The 17584-nt window shown below is 33.8% G+C and overlaps 1 protein-coding gene and 1 long non-coding RNA gene across 2 annotated transcripts; both read left to right on the top strand.

The window, feature by feature from the left end:
* Positions 1 to 5765: 5765 nt before the first annotated feature.
* On the top strand, positions 5766 to 10215 carry LOC145105895 (uncharacterized). The gene is made up of 14 exons (XM_079042971.1): positions 5766 to 6157; positions 6599 to 6820; positions 7051 to 7146; positions 8217 to 8269; positions 8346 to 8442; positions 8531 to 8604; positions 8715 to 8829; positions 8915 to 9025; positions 9095 to 9171; positions 9258 to 9324; positions 9418 to 9483; positions 9715 to 9814; positions 9910 to 10040; positions 10161 to 10215. The coding sequence occupies exons 1-13, from the start codon at positions 6008 to 6010 to the stop codon at positions 9915 to 9917; spliced, it is 1236 nt and encodes a 411-aa protein (XP_078899097.1). The 5' UTR covers positions 5766 to 6007; the 3' UTR covers positions 9918 to 10040; positions 10161 to 10215.
* A 358-nt stretch (positions 10216 to 10573) lies between these two features.
* Positions 10574 to 10869, top strand: LOC145105903 (uncharacterized). Its single transcript, XR_013707432.1, has 3 exons — positions 10574 to 10598; positions 10692 to 10740; positions 10818 to 10869. It is a non-coding gene; the product is annotated as an uncharacterized LOC145105903 (long non-coding RNA).
* Positions 10870 to 17584: the final 6715 nt, after the last annotated feature.

The following is a 17584-nucleotide window of genomic DNA, read 5'->3' on the forward strand; positions in this document are numbered from 1 at the left end:
TATAGATATGGCCTTCTAACACTCAAAAGTTACGTAAAGGTCCAAACTTTATGCTCATGCAACACTCATATGGCTCTATATGAAGAATTAGCCCTAATATGACAACCATGATCTAAAACCCAAAAATGGAATGCATAAAGCTGGATGTGTGGGGCTCTCTGGACCTCTCAAGGTCCAGATCTAAGGTCTATTTCACATTGGGACTTCTCATGCTCTTATTCCAACTCAAGAAAGGGTAAAGAAACCCTTGATTCAAGAAGCCTACACAACAAAGAAGAAAAGGGCTGAATTGCTACCTCAAAGTGAAGCCTCCTTGCTTGAAAGTCTCAGAACAACAACCTCCTTTGGTCCTTCTTTCTGGATCATTTCCCCTCCTTAGCAAAATCACCACAAATGGTTCAATATGGCTCTCTCTCTCTCTCTCTCTCTCTCTCTCACTACACACGCTCAAATATGCTAGGGTTCTTTTCTCTGAAAGGGTGGCCGCAAATGAAGGTCATAAGGATCCTTAAATAGGGCACAGACCCAAAGATTTAGGGTTTCTGTCCATAGCGCGGACTCGTCGAGTCGACTCACCGACTCGTCGAGTCCATTCATTAATCCTAGTCAGCAGTCGCGATCCTAATCGACGAGTCTAGGCATCAACTCGTCGAGTCCCTCTCCTTGACTCAAAAATAATTACTCAATTTATGATACCTGGAAATCCGGATGTTACACCCTTTTTATATAAATTTAAATATTAATTAGACCCATAAAATATTATAATTACTATATTTAATTATTTGATAATAATTAATCGTTATCTTCTACTTCTCTACGTAGACGGTTTGTCGTCGGCATAGGGTTAAAAGCTATCGTCGCTATAAAGGTCGATTCTTGTAGTGTACAACGCATTATTGAATTATTAAGTCGTGAATTTTCGACGGTTATCTAAATTATTTTCTCGATATATCTGTTAGGGGTGGAATTGGTACGGTACCAATTCATTTTTCTCTAAACCGTGTACCGTACCAACTATAGATGGTATTTAAAAATTGTTACCGGTACCGTACCAAGTATAATTGGTACCAATTTATTTGGCTACCAACAAGTTTGGTTGGTACAAATTGGTAATTGTATATACCGAATTCTTTTAATTTTCTATTGGAAGATTTAAAAATAAGCAAAGACATCAGGATTTTGATGTTTAGTATAGAAATTAGTTACGTACTTCTTTTAGTTCACAAAAGAATTTTATTGAAGAAACGCCGAAGTAACATTTTAATTTTCTGCTTTAAAGTGGTAATAATTGACTAATACAACAAAATGACTAATATAATGTTATTAAAACTATAAACACTAAACACAATTAACAGTTGAAATATACGATTTCATATATATATATATATATATATATATATATATATATATATATATATATATATATATATATATATAGGCCTAGGTTATTCTATTCAAAGTAATTATTGTGTTATTGTATGCATAACTGTGGACCAATCAATTTTACTTATTTTAAAAAAGTGATTAATATATATTATTGAATTAAATGTAATTGAAAAATATCATCTAATTGGAATTCGTGATTCCATTCCAATAGAATTGGAATCTCACCAATATCATCCATTGAATCATCTACATAAACATACTTGATACCTTTTCAGAATTCAACCTTGTCAAGATCCTGCACTGTCCATATAAATGAAGTGTTAAATCAGAAAAAAAAAATTTGAAATATGAATCAATTCATAAAATGCAGCCAAACAAATTGGAATTACCTCATAAGCCTCGTTTTTTCAAAGCCTGCAAACACTTTCAAATTGAACATATTAAAGTAAAATGTAAACAATTACAGTGGTCAAAATAATCACCTTTAAACAATTACTTTCATACTCCATGGGAGAAATTGATCTCCACATTGTCTTCTCAATTATCGCTTTGTCTGATATTTAGTTCTCAACTATCGCTTTAATATTATGCAAAAGGAAAATGACTAATTACCAAACAGAGGAGATCTAATTAATCCAAATTATGTATCAAATAATGATTTTTCTTTTTGGAATCAAATAAACCCTAATGAACTTTGATACTACTTTTTACCGTTCATTTAATTTAAAGAAAGGAAACGAGGGATCAAACCTATTGGAATCGACCGAACATACAAATCGCTCTACGAGAACCGGTTTCTTTGAATTCAGATCGTATAGCTTCAAAAAATCAGATTAATGTTATCACATATTTGAAAATACTCTTGAATCTAAACTATCTAATTGTAGATCATCGGTTTGTTTTGGCTACACCCACCTGCAATCGGAACACAAAGAAGAAGGGTGGGCTGCGTTCAATTCATGCTACAAGATGGAGGGTCGGCGGTGAAGAGGCCGTTGGTTTTTTTTGGCCACCTGTGAGCTCTCGTAGGAAGAAGTCACCGGAGAAGGGCGTCTGCCCCTCTCTTTCTCGTCTTTTCTTCTTCCTGTCAAACACAACAATGGAACGCCCCCTGGATCGGTGCTGTCCCGATGCTTCTTCCCTCCGTTCCTCCTCGCGATTTACCAACTATCACAGAAGCTCCGTCGACATGCCCTGTTCCTTCGTTTCCCTTACCGTCAGCGTCTTCGACTGATTAGAGGAGAAGGGCGTGAAGGTTAAAATCAACAACGATTGATTAGATCAGTACCGTATATAAAAGGGGGATTAGGTTAAAATCAACGTAACTAGCAAAATTATAGGGAGTATTTGCGGAAGTTATTTCTCAAATTACCTAGTTACCCTTATTGATTTATTTAATTATTGTTTTTTCTATTAAATTTTGATTGGTCCACAATCATGCATACAATAATACAATACTTAGTTAAAACACCTGAACCTATATATATATATATATATATATATATATATATATATATATATATATATATATATATAATAAATGAATTGGTTGGTACGGTATTACCATGATATTCAAACTTTTGTACCATTACCGTACCAACATTGATAAGTTGGTACGGTACTACCAACCAAACATATTGGCTACCATATATATTGGCTACCAAGTTTCTTGGTTTGGTTGGTAACATGTTGGTTGGTTGTAACATCCGGATTCCCAGGTATCTTATTTTATGTATTTTTATTGAGTATTAGAGAGGGACTCGGCGAGTAGACGCTTAAACTCGCCGAGTAGGAACGACGTTTGCTGACTGTATTAAATGAATGGACTCGACGAGTCCATGCGTGGACTCAGCGAGTCCGCGCTGTTAAGTGAAACCCTAATCCTCGGGGCCTGAGCCCTATTTAAAGGCCTTTATGGCCTCCATTTGCGGCCAATGCACCCCAGAGGAACCCTAGAGAGAGCAGTAAGAGAGTTGAGAGCAAAAGGAGGCTATTTCTTCATCTTTTTGTGTGGTTTGGCTTGAAGGAAGATAGGAGCACACATCTAGAACGTGAAGGGGAATGGATCTGAGCGAATCATCTTGTGGTATCATCTTTGGAGGTATAAACCTTTCCCATTTCGTGTTATAATGATGGATTTCTTGCTTTTAGGGTTTTTACCCTCATTTTATGGAAGATCTAGAGAGTATGAGGTCCACTTTGGGATTATGACATCAGATCTGGACCCATAGAGGTCCAGAGAACCTTTCCCACTATGCTTTATGCTGATTCATGGAGGATTGGAGACTAGGTTGCCATTTCTAGTGTTATTTCTCCATTTGAGGCTTGATATGGGTTGCATGCACGTAAAGGTTGCACCTTTACGTGACTTTTGAGTGTTAAAAGGATGGATCTACTGTTTGGTGAAGCAGATCTGACCTCAAGAGATCTTTTGAGGGTTTTCATGGGAGGAACTCGCTGAGTCCATAAGGGACTCGACGAGTCGAGTCGGGTTGCCCCGTGACTCGCGACCTGTGACGACCCATGGAGCACCGGGTTGACCAGCGAGTCCAGGGAGGACCAGGGACGAAGAGTACAGACATGTACTCGCCGAGTCACTCTAGTGCACTCGGCGAGTCTGGTCAATGTTGACTGTTGACTTCTGTTGACTTTTAGGGATTAGTCAGTGTTTGGACTTATGAGCCATTAGAGGGGCAGAATGGTCTTTTACCCTTCTTAGATAACTTATAGAGAAGAGTTGGCCTAGCCTTTAGAAGTTGTATTAATTAGAGAATTTATTTATGTGATTAGGTGAAGGCTAGTGCAGTATTTCAGAGTTCGAGGTTTACCGAGTTACTCGAGGTGAGTCTTCTCACTATACTTTACCTAGAGTGGTAATTAGAGTTATGTGACAGAGTATTTTGTATGCTTTTGCATAATGTGATTCCTATGTGATTTATGCTATGTATGTTACAGAGTTACAGAGTTGGGACCGGAAGGTCCACAGAGTTAGGGCCAGAGGGCCCACAGAGTTATGGGACTGGAGGGTCCCACTGAGACACATTGACCAGAGGGTCAAACAGAGTTATAGCCTCAAGTGGCTAATATGTGTTGTGTGTGGTATTTTGGGGAACTCACTAAGCATTTATGCTTACAGTGTTTTGTGTTATGTGTTTCAGGTACCAGTGAGGATCGCGGGAAGGCGCCGGTATGATCAGTACACACATGAGGAGCTTTTTATACTTGTGATCTTGGGATATGTTTTCTTGAGTGTTATGTGATACAATGAGATTTTTATAATATTGTGAATGAAATTATGTTTTTAAAATGTGAAAAATTGTTTGAAAAATTTGGGTGTTACATTGGTTTTCTATGGTATAATTTTGCCAGCCCTAATATTTGTTACACGGTCATCTAAATGAATGTTTCTATCTAAACTAAAATATGCAACTAAGATAGGCGAGCACACAAACATGCTTTAGTGCAATCCTTGCAAGGCTCTGATCGACTCCAACTCAAAGCTAGATGCCACTTAGAACCCTGTTTTTGATTTGAAATTATACTATAGTCTTACAGGAGCACTATAGTACTTAACATTTACACGCACCAACCTCTCCTTTGTCGTGTAACAAGTCTCTCTACATGCCTCTACATGCATGACCCCCAGGAACCCAAACTTTCATGCATTAAAATGCTATGCTTGTGGGCCTATATACCATGGCCTCCAGTTATATGCATCTCCCTTGACAAACCTCACGACTTACTACGATGCTGATTGGGGTGGATGTCCTGTTGCTACTCGACGCTCAACTTTCTGCTACTATGTATTAATATGTGATAACCTTGAGTCGTGGTCCTTACACGATAACACACAGTCTCCCGTTCAAATGTCGAAACAGAATGTCCATCGCCGTTGCCAAAACATATTGGCTACAAAATCTTCCTTGTGAGCTCTGTCTCACTCCTAAAACCGCCACCATTGCCTATTGTAACAATATTAGCACAACATATATGTTGGTAAACCCAGTTTAACATCAAAGAACGAAACACTGTTTCGTCATTGAGTTAGACATTCACTTTGTATGTGAGAAAGTCACTCTCGGCCACATTTGCATGCTTCATGTCCCCTCGAGATATCAGTATGTCGATTGTCGACATCTTCAAAAGGCCTATTGTCCTTATTCAAATAATTTTATTCCAGTTTAAACGTTAGCTCAAACTGCGAGAGCATATGTATATTCATAGGCCTTCTATTGTATCGGGCATCGGCCCACTGTTTTATTCGGGTCTAGCATATTCATTTATTGTACTCTATAGTCTATCCTATTTATCAGAGGAACGAGAATCAGTCGGTTATGAAAAAAATACGTTTTATCTTTGTGATCCCATGATCCCATATTTTCCGTTGGACGTTGGTAATGCGGAGGGGCAAATCGGTCTATTAATTAAATGAAAGCGAAATTGCAGGCAAACGAGCCGTACGAACGTACAAAACGTTCAACAAAATTCCCAAAATATTTTTCCCGTTTTTTAGTCGACAAAAGAAATTCCGCCATTCTCTTCCGTCATCCTCCTGTTAATCCACCAAAATTGCTGTATTTTCTCGTTCGCATTTTGATTGAGGTGGTAGAAAGTCGTGTTGATGTCATGGATAAGATCGGCGATGAACAAAGCTGCCGAAGTACCCGGCGGCGCCATATTAAAAGCCGCTGTCCGTACTTACGCCGATTCCTTCGTCCAACACGCCGGCTATTCTGTTTCCGGTGCCGCCAGAATATTTCAAGATCGCATTGTACCTACTGACCTATTTCCTCTTCCATAGACACTCGTGCATGCTGTAATGAATTTGTTGTGTTTCTTATATGTAAATATAACTTTTTGATAGAAACATAAAAATTCAGGGGAATATAATATTTGTTGTAGGCGTAAGCAACTCCAAATCTCTATTAATAAATTAACTGCGAGAATCTGATTGTTGTCATAGGCATCTTAACGGTTGCATTTGGATAGAATTTCTGGAAAGTTGATGCAATTCTATTCTAACATTGATAATCCTCTAGGCATCACTCTAAGTACCATGAAAGCACTTGAGTTAAACGTTCTACAACTTTACATTGTGGCTATTGATAGTTGGTGCTCATAAAAATTGTATTATGTCTAGATATATTTTCCCCCAATAGTTTGAATGATCACTTCATGAAAGGATATAACACTGTTAATTATCAAAAATCAGGCTTCTCGGAACATGAAAAGCTTTAGTGAAGCAGCTAGAAGGCTTGAAGAAGCTTCTGTTTCCTGTAAAGGGGAAGATAGAGTTCAGTTGCTAAGAAGGTGGTTAGTTTCTCTAAGAGAATTTGAAAAACTAGATGGAAGTCTTGTTGAGATTGATGGGAAAAGTTCTGAGGATCCTAGTTCACCAAGCGATAAGAATGTTACTCCTGGAAAATCAACTATGGTAAGTGAGAAAAGAGGATCCAGTTTCTAATATCCTATTGTTTTCATTGTGTTATCACTGCATTCAGGTGTGTATTTGTGTGATTTTGTATGTGAACAAGGTTTGTTTGAACACAGTCTTCCATTGGTTTGTTAGATTTTTTTACCAGAACAGTTTTGGTATCATCACTATCATCTATTTATTTTCTTGATGGACATATCTATCATTTTATTTCTTTCCTCTTTTAACAGATTCTATATTATGACCCTGATCTTGGTAGCTCACCAATGAATTTCCGTGATGTTTTTCTTCAGAGTCAAGCTCTTGAAGGCATGACAGTGTCTATGGTAAGTATAAGTCCATGAAAAACAACCAACTATTATTTGTTTTTATGTACAGTTTATTGATGAAATGTATGGTTTATCTTTTTCTCTTTATTGTGTTCATTCATGATGCACTTTTAATTAGACAATTCAATGATGGTTTTAGAGAAGGCTTCTTGTGGTGCCTTCATGTTCCTAGAAAACTTTCACATCATAATTCTAACAAAATACAAGAAAAACACCCAAAAGTCCCTTAATTTTGGTAGCTGAAGCTATGGAGTGGAACTACAAACTCCTTGATTTACTCAATTATATTGTTAATCTATGGCATCAGTCTTTTACAAAATTTAAACAATGCTAATCTAAATGTGGGATTAGGTCATAAACTAGCAACATATTTTCCGATTTGTCCTACTTGGGTCACTGTTTATTTTTGTACATACCTAGTCATTGTACTTTCAAAAAAAGTCTCACTTAAGTCATTTAGTTAAAACAGTTAGACTTTCTTGATTCATCTGATCAACACTTTGGTTTAATGTCACAGACTCACAACACCAAACTATTTGCAAAGTTTATTAATTAAAAATAACAAAATACAGCAATACTAAATCATTTGCAAAGATATTAATGAGAACTTTAAAAAGTATGTTGCACATGTGTAGGGATGATTGTTGTATTTTGTTGATTTCTAAGTAATGCTTTGCAAACGGTTTAGTATTGTTGTATTAAACCAAAATGTTGATGAAATAACTATAGAAAATCAAACTGTTTTGTATCAAATGACCTAAGTGAAACAATTTTGAAAGTATAGTGACTCGGTATTTATGGATAAACTACAAATACAAAGCTATATGATAAGTCTTAGGCTGAGAAATTTTTGTTGAAATTTTATTTTCTATAAAATAAATTAGGAAATATGTAGGTAGTTGAATGCTCTACTACTGTTTCCATACAAAATTCCCATCATTCTCTATAAGGTCCATCTTTATGCTTGTCTCTAATCCATTGAATTTATATATCAACACAATATCAATTGTTTTGTATTTGCTGATTCATGGAGTTTAACCGCAGGTTCACTCTTTTGTCTGAATCAGATTCTTGGAGCACCAAATGAGGAGGAAATTTTGTTAATCCACAAAATATTCGGGTAACAGTTCTTTCATTATTCTGATTATTTTCTTTTGTTCCTTTTTCATGTTCTCATTTTTCTTCATATTGTGTAGATTGTGTCTAGCAGGAGGGAGGGAAGTCCATGATGTAGTTGTGAAAAGCATTCAAGATCTGGCAAAAGCATTCTCACTTTACGATGTTGAAATGCTGGTAATTAATAATAATATCATCACTTAAAAACTTTTGACTTTGGAGCATCTACAGGGTTGACTTTTGTATGCCCCACAACTTGTTTCAGGTAAGGAGGGAAGAATTACTTCAGTTTGCTCAAACTGCAATCACTGGGCTTAAAGAAACTGGTGACATAGCACGGTAGGTGAGGCAAGAGTCTAAAACTGTAAAAAAATCTGCTGAATTTCTTGTTTTTAAGCTAATTTTTATAATTTATTATATCTATTCTTTGTTGTGTGATCTGCCCTCAGAATAGATTTTGAAATCTCACAAATACATCAACGATTGAATAGCATGAAATGCCAGCAATCTGCACATGAAGCCAGTGACAATTCTTCTGAGGCAACAAGCACTGGATCATTAATGGTTAAGTTGTTGATGGAATCAATAAAGCAATAAACCCTAATAGAAGGAAACCATATGTGAAAAAAATACACCTTTTCTGATGCAGGAAATAGAAGAACCTGTTACACATATTCAGTTGTGCTGCAGATTGAAGTCACTTTTACTGAAGAAACGATTGTTGAGATACGGGGACACAATAGAGACCCATGCTCAGAAAGTATGGTTCATCTAGTTTATTAAATGATTAATTGATTATATTTTGTATGATTGTATAATTATTGTGCAGGTTGATATATTAAAAGTTCTAGTAGAATCTCTTCATAACTCGGCCTCCAAAACAGAAAAGCGAATTTTGGAGCAGAGGTAATTATTTTATCATTTTGTTTTGACTTTGTATTTAATTTATACAACTGTATTTTTCTTGACCTAATTAACTGATGTGTTGGTAGGGAAGAGAAAAACGAAGCCCTTACTTTTCGTGTAGCTAGAAGCAATGAAGTCAGCCAAATTGAGAAGGTACTTTGATGGCGTTTTGGAAGTTTACTTATATATTTTTTTTATATCTATAGATTCTATTACCTTAATTTTGAAGATTAGAACATTTTTCAGGAGTTGGGAGCTGAAATTAGTGTGCTTGAAAAACAAAGAGACAAAATTGAAGCTGAATTAAGAGAGGTATAGCTTCCTTCCTGCTCAATGAGGTTCCTAAGAGCATTCTGACTACAACATACTGATAAAAATACAATTATCTCCTTTAACTTTTTAGCAGTCACTATGTTAACTTGATTGGTTTTTATAAGTTAATTTATGTTTTTTGAAATACACATTCCCTTTTAATAAGTCATTAGGCAGAAGAAAATAAGCATCATTATCACAATGTTTTGTCTGATTAGATTTCCATTTTAGGTTAATAGCACGTTGTCTGTTGCATATGCTCGTCTCCAACATGCCAGGGAAGAAAGGTTCCAATTTGATGAAGATAACAATGATTTTATTCTAGGAAAAGGTCAGATTTTTCTTTTCTTATAGATTGCATTTAAGATATTTTCTTCTACTCATCTTGATATCCTTATATAAATGATATTATTATTATGACTATAGGAAGATGAACTCTCAAATACAATTGTTTCATATAGAGCAGAAGCGGATACGTGTCATGCATTTGTTAACTTTCTAGAAGCTACTTGGGCTTTCCAGTCCTCATATGTGGAAGAAAGGGACAAGCAGGTCAAGTATGTCAAATCATTTTGTACTGGATGATATAAATTCTCTTATTCATTCGATCATTTATTATCTGATTAACTTTGTGCTTATGATAATATATTCTGGCATGTTGAAGTGATCAATTGCAGGATCATGAAGTATATTTTGTAAATACAACTATTAGTTTCTTATCTGCTTACAAGGTACTTTGAATCTTATTAGATATTGACTATATTCAACCATTCAGTAAATAATTATATCTCATTGCATTGGTAACTTTATATCTTATCAGGATCAACTGCCACCTGCTATTGCCAATGTGAGGAAGCTTGAGGAGAGCTTGAAAGGGTACAATATATACTTCCTTTGTCCATTAGAAGTGTCCTACCAAAGTGATTTTGTTCTAGAAATTGCAATTTCAGTGGAAGTAGATTGGAGGAAGAATTGTTTAAAACAAATATTATATTGTGCTTAGCGTTTTGGTTTATGGTAGGTTTCGGAAAATAATCGATCCAGATGAGGAGTTCTTGCAAGATATCAAGAAAAGGGAAAATGTTGAGCAGGAATATCTTGATGCAGAAGTCAAGGTATATATACACAATTAAAGGTGTCACTTTTAATATCAATGATGCTCATCTTTACGAGTTAACTGATGCAGGTTATAAACATCTTTGATGCAGTGGAAAGCATTAAAGACCATTTCTACACTACAATCGATGATCCTTTTAGGTAAGATAAAATCAGGTTAATCCTTCCTTAGGAGATTGTTAATTAATGATTAATTCCAATCGTATGTTGTCAGGAAGGGTGTTGAAGTGATCACGGAGTTATTAGAAGCTATTGAAAAGTTAAAAACCGACTTCAAAACCATAAAAAGACCAAATCTAAGTATTGAGAAAGTAACCGAGGGAGAGCACACCCCATCAACAGGAGGTCCTGAAGGAGTTATGGTCCCACCTCCTATACGTGTCATGCCAGATTTTAAATCCATTTTTGCTCAGAAATTGTTAATCAAGTCTCCTAGACAAAAACCATATATACCCTTAGGCGCCTCCCCAGAAAACTCTCCTTTTTCAACCAATGAAAGAAAAACATTTGAGTATCACACTGAAAAAGATGCATCAAATCCCGCCTTGCTCTTTGACGACGAAACCTTACAGCAAAAACCAACTGTAAAAAGTGATCAAGAATGCCTTACGTTAGACTCTAGCGATGAAATACCAAAAATGCCCTTGACAGATCAAGAATCCGGTGAAACATCTCAGTTTTCGATAGGTGATGACTTGGAGTCTCTAGACTCTAATGAGGAAATGCCAAAACCGACCTCACGAATTGAGAAAGAGATGTCGACCAACTAAATGATTTGATAGATGAGGACTTTTTGTCGTAAAAATGACAAAATTACCCCTGGTAAGTTGAACAACTTTTGAAGATATGTATGCATGTTAATTAATTAATTAGCATCTCTGTTGATTTCGATAAGTGTGCAGGAGAGGGTGCTAGCTTTGAAAGTAATTAAGGAATGCAAAGCTTGTGAATAACATACATACACAAGGTATACCTTACATTTTACATAAGATATTAAAAGAAATTCATTTTCATTTTGTCTGTTATATATATAGTCAGGCTTAAAGTTTGGAGTTTTCAGATTATTGCCAAGTGTGCATTTGTTCTGAATAATATGTAAATGAAATATTTTCAATATGTTATATAGCAAAAGAACATCATTCATTTAGTGTTGTAAAATGAAATTCGGTATTCTGGCTTGTTCATATTTTATGTAAAAAGGCAAAAATATAACTCTTTAGAGAAAATAAAATAATATAATTTTACAAAAAAAATACGTACCTTTAATTCATTAAGAAAAAAAAACCGGTTTGGCCCGCCCGAATAGGTCCAAAAAAGCCCAGTTCAAACTTCAAACCATATTTAAGAAGAAAAGCACTAATTTCGTGTGTGTTTTTATTTCCAAAGATAGACTAAATCGAAAAACTATGCAAGAAATCTAAATTGTGTTCAAATATAATATTTCAGCTATTTCTATTTTGATCCATTCTACATGTTACTGTCTCACATAATCCTCATATTTACTTACTGTATCATCTCTACTCACATGGAACATGTTCATCCTTAGCCACTGATGCAAGATATTGAATCAAATGTTATATTTCTTGCCACCATTTTAAAATATTAAGTTGTATTAATTATTCGGCAATTACATTACAAGTGTAGTTGGTTCCTTTATAAATTGAAAGTTTGTCTAAATACGTTTGAACTCTCAAAACAATTTGATTGAGTGTCATTACATCATGAGGTGCTGATACTCATGAAACTAGGTGATCTCGAAAAAGTGGTTTGATAAGTTGGTGGCCTTGAAATAGAAGCTCGTTATTCACCACTTGTATCACAACTTGAGTATTCATTATCATATATTGAAAGAGGACATAACTTGGCCACATCATTCATATCTAGCAAAAAACTTATTTTGTTGTCAAATTTACGTAAATGGTACGTTCAGATAAAAAACACATTAACAGACGACACAACTACTTCCTCCACTACCAACATTTTCAATTGTTTAGAATTAGAAATTTGAAGATTTATAAAATCGATAGAATCCTATAGAGATTTCAAGAAAGAGTAGATATTGGGGGTGAGAAATATGGTTTTGAATTAAGTACGGGGTATTGGCCGGATGAGTTATTTATTATTTATTTATTTATTTATTTTTTTGAGGGTAGGGGGGTGGGGGGTTGGTTGAGGGGAAAAAAAATAAACTAGCCGCTTGGGGGGACTAAAAAGTCGCCATTGAGGACCGATATGAAATTGAGACCGATGGGACTATACGAATGAATAAAATACCTACCAATTATCTATATAATTTTTTAGAATGATTATTAGATAAGATTTAGTAAAAAAATCAAATCCAGTCATGTGCTCTAGGGGTGAGCATTTGAACCTGTGGACCGGATTAGACTGTTTTTTCAGACCCCCGGGCCGATTCTCAGTTGTAAGATTTGAGCAAAACCGGTCCAGTTTTTTTACCGGTCCGGTCCGGCCGGTTCCGGGTAAAACCGGTTTTGGACCGACTTATTTTAAAAAAAATTATATTTTATGAAATTCTTTAAACAAACATATCTCATTTGTTTTAAATCGGATTGACGTGCGGTTTTTTCCATCGTGTAATTTAGAGTTTGTAGATGATTTTAAACCGATGTTCTAAATAACGTGAGGCGTGACTTGGCGGCAAGGTAAAAGTTAAGCCATGACAAGCATTGGCGAGCCATGACGTTTTTCAAAGCGTGACTATTTTATATATATTAAAATAGATAAATCATATAATTATTGATTTTTATCAAGTATATCAAGTTTCTAGAAGTGTTATATTAGTATTTAATATAAAAAGTTAACAAAAACTCAATTATTTTAGGCCCGATAAAAAAAATCAAAAAACAAAAAAAACTCGCGCCTTGAAAAAAACTCGCGCCATATCGCGATAAGGCGCCCCTTGACACGTTATTTGGGCGCCACGCTTAACAAACCCGCCTTGTACGTTTTCGTAACGGCTACACCACGCCTCGTGCCATGGCACGCCTTGAGGCGTCATGACGCGTTTTTTAGAACCATGTTTTAAACTATAATTTTGTTGTTTTTCGTGTTATATTGGTTGAGTTACAATCCTTATATCAAAGCTGAAATATTTCAGCTTTTCAGCAAAAGTTTAAACTTTTATATTCTGTGAAATTTTTTAAATAAACATATCTCATTCGTTTTAAGTTGGATTGACATGCGGTTTTTTTCAACGTGTAATTTAAAGTTTGTAGATGATTTTAGACTGTAATTTTGTTGTTTTTGGTGTTATATTCGATGAGTTACAATCCTTCAAAGATGAAATATCAAAACTGAAATATATCAGCTTTTCAGCAAGAAATTTAAACTTTTGTATTCTGTGAAATTCTTTAAACAACAATATCTCATTCGTTTTAAATCGGATTGACATGCGGTTTTTTCCAACATGTAATTTAGAATTTGTAGTTGATTTTAGACTATAATTTTGTTGTTTTTGGGGATATATTCGATGAGTTACAATCATTCAAAGATAAGATATCAAAGCGGATATATTTCAGCTTTTCAGCAAAAAATTTAAACTTTTGTATTCTGTGAAGTTCTTTAAAAAAACATATCTTATTTGTTTGAAGTCTAATTGACATGCGGTTTTTCCAACGTGTAATTTAGAGTTTGTATATGAGTTTAGACTATAATTTTATTGCTTTTGGTGTTATATTCAGTGAGTTACAATCATTCAAACAAATGTTATAAAGTATTAACAATCAAACTTTGACCGGTCCAAATAACACAAGAAACGGAAACATATTCATTTTTACAAGTTGTACCGTATCAAACCCAAAAAATATTCATTTTAACGAGTTGTAACGTATCAAATTCAACAACATATTCGTTTTAACGAGTTGTATCAATCCCAAACACACGTTTTAACAAGTTGTACCGTATGTATGTAAAGTTGTACCGGTCCAAACGAGTCTAAGAAACGGAAAACCCGGACGTGGACCCGGACATAGATCTGGACCTAGTAAGTCTCATCCGGTCCGGTCCACGGTCCACAATATTCTCCGATACCGGTCCGGTCCAAATGCTCATCCCTAAATTACGATTTAGTGGTTGTTAAAAATATTAGATCTATGAAAATTTACAAAAAGTTTTGGAATGCCTTATAAACGATATTTTATGAATTATTTTAGTTTTAGGGACTTTTGGAATAAGGTCTTGTGGCTAGGTTTTTGTAGGGGTTGAACACAACTTAAGCCGCCTACTATATATTGTTTTATGATGCATTTTAAATTACAAAATGAGGAGATAAGTAATTGTGATTTGTTTCTAGATGGAGAGCACTTTAAGGGTGTGACAGATTCTAATTGGCTATAAAGGAGAGATTTATTGGCATGAAGAAATCCAATAATGACTTGACTAATTCTAATTGGTTATAGAGCACTTTAAGGAGAGATGTATTGGCCCGAAGAAATCCAAAAGTGAGGCGATTAATTCTAATTGGCTATAGAGCACTTTAAAGACACTTGTGATGATCTAAGTGCTATATAGTTGGATATGAGCTCAACAGACATTTATATAATAGAAACCAAAAAGTTTATAACTTAATCTTATCACGAGTTGGAATTTTCTTTTATATGGTTCAAGTTTCAATTTATAGAAACCAAAAAGTTTATAGCTTAATCTTATCACGAGTTGGAATTTTCTTTTATATGGTTCAAGTTTCAATTTCATTAGAAACATCAGTGTAGCATGTTTAGACTAGAAGTCCTTCAAAAATAAAATTATATGATAGAAACGAAATCGAGATACAACACTGTTGTGATTTATATAGATGATAAGAGTATTTTAAAGAATCAAAGAGGCTTGCACAGCTTAGTGACTTTTATTTGATTTATGAAAGAGCTACTAACACATCTTTTTTCATTTTTACAGGTTTAACCATTTAATTGTATTTTGTGTTAAGAAAAATCCATTGTAGGATAAAAAATTATATCGCAACCATTATGATATGCAAATATCGATCATTCAAGTAATTTTAAAAATAAATGGTTAAACCAAATTCTTGGAGAATAGTGTATATATATATATATATATATATATATATATATATATATATATATATATATATATAAAACATTAATTATTGGTTCTCTAAGGAATCAATTTCTTTTTTAAAGTTTTAGAACTTATTGTTTATCGAAAAAAAAAACTAAAAATTTCTAAATTAATAACTTCATATTGTGAATGCTAAAAAATAAATTATATATTTTTCGAGTTCACCGTGTGAATTAAGATTCACACTGTGAATCTGCACAGATTCACACCGTGAATTCGACAATTTATTTTTTTCGAATTTGATATCATTGATAAAAACAATGTTTTTTTTTTTTTTTTGTATTTTTAGGACTCAATTTATTTTCATACTAATAAATATTAGTCAGGATGCCTTTTTGTGAATGTTTTTTTGTTTTAGAAACGCCGAATTTTTGCTGGTGGATTTGTTTTGATGCAAAAACCGACCAAATAAACTGAATCCAACAGATACTAATAGAAGTTTAATATTTTTTATTCTAAATTATAAAAATGGTTTGTATAAAGGTTGCACTCCCATAGAACCGAATTTTACGGTTTGGTTTTTCAACACCACAAAATCTAAAATTGAATAGTTTTTCAACAAAAAACGAAATCAAATGTTTTATCAAACCAAAAAGATTGATCTAAATCACATAAAAACGAAATTGAATGAGTTTTCAATCAAAAAAATTGAAACTAAATCACAGAAACCGAAACATAATCCAAATGTGTCTCCCACAAAAAGAATAGAACTTTATGACTTGACATCGACATTCATGCTATATGTTTTATGAAAGATGATTTATGTATATTTTATATCTTAAAGTGCAAACATGAACTTTCTAATGTAGATTGCATGAAAAATGTTTTTGATGCTTATGGCACGAGTTAAGACCCTTTTGTCGATGGCAAGAAATTGTAGTGATAATCGATAGACTTGTGCATTCCATGTCGACACCTTTTATACTTCATTGAATAATGGTGAATATGATGATATGCAGGCGAGTTGTGTTGTGAAGTACATCCATATTTAATTAGATGATTGGAAAGACGGTGCACCTTTTGTGAGGTGCATTCCTTCAATACGATTAGGGACCTCAAAATAACATCCCACAAGTGAGAATTTGGTAGCGGGTTACTGTCATAAAATAGCAATCAATAATAAGCAGTTTTCTATTTATGTCACTTATATTTTAATTGTATTAAATGTCACTAAATATTTTTTTAAGTTCCATAATACCATTGGGCAGCTTTCAATCAACAAACTGATATTGAATCCTACGTGTTGTCCACTGTAACATTCGATATGACAGAATCTGTTCATTTGTATGTATCTTTAGGTGTATATGACGTTAACATTATATCAAGAGCTTATAACAAAATTATTTGTACTCAATTGATATTGATGCAATGAGAGCAACAAAAAATAAATGAACTATTAAATATAATTAAAAAAAATAAATGACATGATTAACAAATTGCATATTATAAGTTATCATTTTACGACATTAACAATATGTAATTTTAGATGTATATGACGTTAACATTGTATCAACTATAACATCTTGTAACAAAATTATTTGTTTGAAATGTACTCTATTGACGCAATTAGAACAACAAAAAAAATTAATGAACTATTAAATATAATTAAAAAATAAATGACATTGAATAACAAATTGCATATTATTGGTTATCATTTATGACATTAACAATATGTGATTTTTATAATGTTATAATAAAGTTAAGAGTAGAGTAAAAAAAATTTAGAGAAAAGTCTCACCAACCAATAAGATTCAGAACTTTCACATATCAAAACAAAGTTGAAAGTTGAGTAGAAAAGCCTTTTAAGAAAATCATGACCAACAAAATTTAGAATTTTTACAATATGATAAGAAAGTATACGTACGGTGTATGAATAATATAATTGGAG

This window comes from Lactuca virosa, chromosome 1, assembly GCF_052849685.1.
Source record: "Lactuca virosa cultivar CGN04683 chromosome 1, Lactuca_virosa_CGN04683_v6, whole genome shotgun sequence".
NCBI classification, from domain to species: domain Eukaryota; kingdom Viridiplantae; phylum Streptophyta; class Magnoliopsida; order Asterales; family Asteraceae; genus Lactuca; species Lactuca virosa.